At 36.2% G+C, this 6639-nt stretch overlaps 1 protein-coding gene across 1 annotated transcript; it reads left to right on the forward strand.

Annotated features, from left to right (window-relative positions):
- Positions 1 to 1804: 1804 nt before the first annotated feature.
- Positions 1805 to 3362, forward strand: LOC149234551 (putative 2-oxoglutarate-dependent dioxygenase SLC1). Its single transcript, XM_089368305.1, has 4 exons — positions 1805 to 2095; positions 2188 to 2436; positions 2505 to 2843; positions 2935 to 3362. The coding sequence occupies exons 1-4, from the start codon at positions 1805 to 1807 to the stop codon at positions 3196 to 3198; spliced, it is 1143 nt and encodes a 380-aa protein (XP_089224431.1). The 3' UTR covers positions 3199 to 3362.
- The last annotated feature ends 3277 nt before the right edge of the window (positions 3363 to 6639 follow it).

Genomic DNA, 6639 nt, shown 5'->3' on the forward strand with positions numbered 1-6639 from the left:
ATCAAGGTGTTGGAAGTTTCATCAACACAAGAGGTGGGAGGGGGGATTCTGCCACTCCACCGCCTCCCATCACATTTGAGAGGGGGCATTGCATGGTTATCCGATCCGATGAAACCATACAAGTTAATTGGTATTCATTCCCTTCACATTAAGATGGAAATTTATATTAGGTTTGTCAACCCTAGGCTAGGTATCCTCGGCTCCATGTTCTTTTGTAGCTCCTACAATATTCCCCCACTATAGCTAGGATATTTCCCCATTGGCGCGAGCTTTGTGGAGTTTAAATCTGCTTGTCACAACCCTGTGTCCTGTGGAATTTCTTGTGGGTTATCTTTGGTATAGGGGGAAGCTCTCTCCTATTCCATTGGTTCTATGAGAGTTGTATTAAATGGTGGTATTGGTTGCTAGGATGCTGGTCTTCAGTGCATGAACCCGGTGTTGACCATCCATGTGAGGAGCAGGGTGACAACAACCAAGGAGGTGACCTTTGGGATGTTGGTGACAATGACGACAAAAGATGGAACATGGGTGGGATGCGACCGACAAAGACTTTTCCATAGCCTCACGCATTTCCAAGCCAGGTGGGCTGACCATTGCTTAGTAATTTGTTCTATGTCCTACTCCTACAACTCCTTCAACACTTTCAATTTGATAACTTTTGCATGGTAAACTTTGGGTCATAGTTTAGTGAGTATCTTGGTCGTGTGCATTGTTACCAGTGCCATTGGTTTTATGGCTATTGGACCTTGCTTAGATTTTTTCCCTCTCTGTTTATCCTCTACTACAACTTGCTAGAGTTTACTTCAAACTTCCCTTGCAACTAATTTTAAAAATTGTGTTCATTTTACTAGATATCATATCATATTGTCATCTCAGTTTTGTTGTATATTAGGAGTTGTCCTCACTCTACCCTATTGTACCCTGACATACCTTGCACCCAAGCCGATGTGTTATTGGTGGAGGTTTGGTGGAAGAGGTGCTCAATACGGTCCACGAGCTCAATCCCAACCTTAAATGTTTCAGCCATATTACATTCTTCTACTCCTCTAAAAATCTAAGAGGAAATTCGCTCACTAAAAACCTTGATCACTAATGAGTTCCAGATTTTGAAATTCAAACATAAATAGTCAATTAGATTCTTCACCCTAAACCTACCATAAGATAACAAAACTAATATGTTAATTCCATTATCTCCACTCGCAAATAAAAATGTTCCTAAAGAAAATTCTTAAAAAGACCATAAAAACACAAAGATCATCTCCTTTTCGAATGAAATTCAACGAATCCTACCAATGCTCTTGTCTCATGTCTCATCAATCTGATACTTTTTTAACCAACATAGAGAATCATCTTTGATGTGGCATGAAACATTCAACCCCAAACGCACAAGCGTAGAGGGCCCAATGCCTTATACATTCATAGAAAACATAACGGAAATAAAAAAAGGTTATCCTCTCCATCCATGTATCCGTATTAACAGACGTATTAAACATAAAGAAACAGTCAACGCTTCTCGATTTTGATCATTTCATCCCTGGCATGTCCCATATCCTTTAAAAAAGCCGCATCCCAATTCGAGCGTTTCAATCCAGAGTGAGCAACGAGGGCCCAGTTTGGCGATATTTGGTTCTGCGCGTGAAAAACGTTAACTGAGGTTTCGGCTCCGCTTACAAATAGCGGCCGGAGAGAGAGTCGAAACCGCAAAGCTAAGCAGCTTCTTTTCACATTTCAAGATTTCCCTCCTCTAAATTTGTTAGTTGAAGTCTAAGTAGCATCTTTTACCATCCACTCTTGTTCATTTTCAATGGTCTCGGTTTCTTGTGATTCGAACAGCAGTGAAGATGGAGATGAACAGTTGAATAAAGGGTGCAGTTTGCGCTTCCAGACAGTGAAATATCTGAGTGAGGTGGGCGTTAAGGAACTTCCCGGCAGGTTTATTTTGCCTGAGGACAAGCGTCCAAATGCCAATTCAACAGTAAGCACTTCACTACAATATGATCTGCCTGTTATCGACATTTCAGGCTTGGAAGGCCCTCACCGCCTCCAAGTTGTCTCTGCCATTGGCCGTGCCTGCCAAGAAACCGGATTTTTTCGGGTATAGCTATTCTGTTACTCATATAAATCATTTGAACCCTGGTAGGTTGGGCTTAGGATACAGAGAATTGATTGTTTAAAACTAATTTGCAGGTGATTAACAACGGTGTGGAGGAATCATTGATTAGCGATTTGATGAGAGTGGCGTCTGAGTTCTTCCAACTACCAATGGAAGAACGAAACAAGTTTATTTCGGAAGACATGATGAAGTCAGTGAGATATGGCACCAGTTTCAATCATCTGAAAGATCAAGTCTTATGCTGGAGAGATTTTCTGAAGCACTCTTGTCATCCCCTTGACAAAATGCTTCCGCTCTGGCCTTCAAACCCTTCTGATTATCGGTAAGACTCTATGAAAATTTGATCTAATGACTGAACGAACTTGATGTTTCGATGCACTGATTATAATAAACCTGCAGGAGCGTGGTGTCAAGATACAGCAAAGAGGTGAGGTGGTTGGGTGTGAGGATAATGAGTGCAATAGTAGAGAGCTTGGGATTGCCCCACAACAAATACATTGTAGAAAATGGTTTTAGGGATGAGGGAAGCCAACTTGTGGTTCTCAATTACTATCCTGCTTGTCCAGAACCAGAGCTTACCTTAGGCATACCTCCACATTCAGACTATGGCTGCATTACCGTTCTTTCCGAGGATTCTGTTGAAGGTTTTCAGTTCCTGCACAATGGGGAATGGAAGGCAGTACGAGCGTTGCCCAACTCTCTCATTATTAACATTGGTGATCACATAGAGGTACATACTAATACTCACTAATTATGTTTCCCTTGATGATTAATATACACATTAATTTACAATGTTTGCATACCATATACGAGACATTCAGATTCTAAGCAATGGAAGATACAAGAGCGCGGTGCATCGAGCAGTCGTGAATTCAGAGAAATGTCGTATTTCTGTGGCGGCTTTGATGAGCATACCTTTCGAAGCAAGGATTGCCCCTGCGCCTGAACTCATTGACGAACACCACCCGGCGCTGTACCGGGAGACGAACTTCGCCGAGTTTATGAATCTTTTGATTTCCAAGGAGTACAAAGAAAGGGCGTTCCTAGATTCCATAGCACTCCATGGCCACAGGAAACCTAATTAGTCACCGCACCAATTGACCGATATTACTCAGATTTTCTTGTTATATGCTTTCCACGGAATCTAGATGAGTACAAACGTAGGACTGAGCCATCGATCAATCCGATGGCAGTACCAAACGCCATTTGTAATCTTTCCTTACAGCGTATTTCACACTCTCACCCACAATTGGATATGTATTTCAGATGTCATTTACTCTATTTTTCAAATCAGATAGAAAATTGAGATTGTTCCTTCCAACTTGTTTTCAATATTGATGTGAGATATTGTGTTCTATTTCTAAGTTTACGTTTATATTTTACAAATAGGATGGATAGTGTCATACACTCGAACATAATTTCTCTTGGGAGGTGTGCAATATGTTTTTGACGCGTCTGGCATGAGCATTTTTCCTCTCGAGGGTGTGTCCAACTTGGTTATACTCAACCGTGTTTACGTCATTATTTATTTTTGTTTTTGTTTGCTAATTTTTAGGCAGAAATTTTACTTAACCCATTTTTGATATCATGTATAAATACAATATAAAACCATGTACCACACAACACACTACATGTATTTAACCAATTTTTTATATCACGTGTAGATACAATATAAAACCATGTACCACACAACACACTACAAGGTATTTAACCAATTTTTTATATCACGTGTAGATACAATATAAAACCATGTACCACACAACACACAACAAGGTATTCAACCAATTTTTTTATATCATGTGTAGATACAATATAAAACCATGTACCACACAACACACTACAAGGTATATGTCTTACTGGTTGTTTATGGCTTAACACTCCATATATTGCAATAATATCAGTATAGATGTATTTTAAATATGGATTTGATATGAGCCGAGCCCCAATTTTTTCACGTACAAATTTTTTTAGGAGTTGTCTTTAGTGCGACTTTTTGGACTTTCCAGTGCCGGAATTCATTGGAAAATTTTGAGGTGAAATCTTGATTTGTGTTATTTAAGCTGGTTTTTTGACTGTATATATGGATTCAACACCCTTAAAAACCCCTAAAGCAATTGGATTATGTAGTGGTTCCTCATCAAACTTGTGATTTCAATAAATTCTTACTGGATTTTAGAGAAATTAGACCAGAAAAACCCACCGGAAAAGCTTCCAAAACGTCTCACTAAAGACAACTCGATTTTTTTATGAGGCTACATTATTTAAATATTTTGTATAGTTATTTCTTTATTTTTATTTTTAGATATTTTAAAATTTTTATTTTGGCCGAAATGAGTAAAATTTCAACTTTAATGATGTAGAGACAATATTACACATCATCCTCGACTGTCTCATACTAACTTAAGAATGGACCTCCCAACTCAATAATACAATGTCAAGTTTTACAAACTTGACAATTACCTATACAACAACCTCAACTCCTAGTCATATGTATGAAGGTGACTTACAACACAACTTGGCTCCCTAAGTCAACCGACATAGATCATCATCCACACACCTCAACTGTCACCAAACTCACACACAATTACTAAACACTTTTTTTGTACTCCATGGCCCAACTAAGACCCACAATCTGACGACCTCTAAAATTTTGGTGTTTAGAATCGATTTGCAATGGTCTCACATGTGTTATGATATAGAAACCACAAAATTTAATCTAAACACCAAATTGCAATCCACTCAAATCAAACTCCAAATTGCAGTCGAATTTATCCAATATCACAACTCCTATTGTTACATGTCACAGCCCAACCTACTATATCGCAAAATCTTGTTGTGCAATGGCTCTCTACAACTATAGTGCGATCTCTCTCTAATATTGCATAACTCTATGCTTGTAGCATACTCACCCACAAAAACTCTACGCTTATAGCATACTCACCCACAAAACTTGACTTGTGGACATGATCTCTCTACAAGAATGCATGTGATCTCTCCCTATGATATTGCACATTTTAACGATAGTCGCAATCAAAAAATTTAAATTTCATCTAGTCGAAACCTGGCTTATGGAATATTGTGCACACTAAGCAACCTCAGGTAAGAATAATCCAAAAATACTCGCTTTGTACACCTTGCTTGATATAGTGAGGCACTACCTAACTCAAAGACCATGCCAAAATCATCCCATTAAGATACCCTTCGGAGTATCTTAAAAATTCCCACTAAATTTATGAGCTTAAAATTTCACACTAAATTTATGAGTTTTACCGATTTTTGTTATTGATGCATTTCATCAAACAATTTGTGTGTTTGTCGATGTATATATTTTATTTAAATAGAAAAGGACAAAACTAAATAAACACCATGATAGTGCTTCACGGAAACATCATATTATTTGCATTTAACATCAGAATAGTAATACCATTGAGGAACGCTAATAATATCAATATACTCCTAGTAACTCCACCATAGAGAAATAACTAGGAATGTACCAACATTAAATGAACTCATTCAGAAATGATGGAAACAAAGATTTGGGCTCTAAATTTTATGCAAATAATTCAGGTATTACTTTTCCATGCGTTAAAATTAGGTGAAAATATGAAGTTGGGTTATATTTTTTGTTTTTGGAGAAAGAATATCAATTTTAGAAGTTTTTCCATTTTGGCTAAGTTAAAATATTTTTTATGTTTTATAATTTTGTTTTATAATAAAAATAAATTTTATTATATTAATTTTTTATTTGTTATTTTTTACAATTTTTTTATTCACATTTGATATGTCAATTTAACAATTCTTTGATTGCGTGCTCTTTTAAAATCAAGAGGTTTATAAAAAATGATGTTTTTGTCAGAATTTTTATTAATTTTCTACTTCTTATTTTTTACAACTTTTTTATTCACATTTGATATGTCAACTTAACAATTGTTTGATTGCACGTTCTTTTAAAATCAAGGGATTAATAAAAAGTGATGTTTTCAGCTCGAGTGTATTCTTTGTTAACATTGCATTTAAAAAAAAAATGTGTTGCAACAATCTAGACATACTCTACTTCAATATGATCGTATTTACGAAACCAACATATGCATATCATAATTACTAGAATTTTTTGAATTGAACCGATATAAAAAAACTACAAATTTTGAAGATGTTTACCGTAGTAGCATGTTTCTCATTATATTAGCTAAAAACTAAAAATCTAAAAACGACCCATTAATGAGGTTAGACCAATGTAATGCACCATAACCTTTACATATTTTTTCACACTATATTTTGGAATATACAAAATTTTGATTTCACTGAATCATAATGACCTTTAGAATTTTTTTTGCACACATTTTACTAGAAAATTAGTTAAAATTAGCAAATATCTATGAAATTCCATAAAATTTATATCTACTGAAAGTAGATTCAATTTTGCAAATGTTGGTATTGGTTTTGAAAGTAAATTCACTATATTTTATGGAGTTTAACCATTCTAAAATTGGAGAAAGGTGAAAGAGTCGAGTTGTTGCAGACTTGCA

The sequence above is a fragment of the Pinus tabuliformis genome, chromosome 8 (genome assembly GCF_031772625.1).
Source record: "Pinus tabuliformis cultivar Carrire ecotype Pingquan chromosome 8, CPIR1, whole genome shotgun sequence".
NCBI lineage: Eukaryota > Viridiplantae > Streptophyta > Pinopsida > Pinales > Pinaceae > Pinus > Pinus tabuliformis.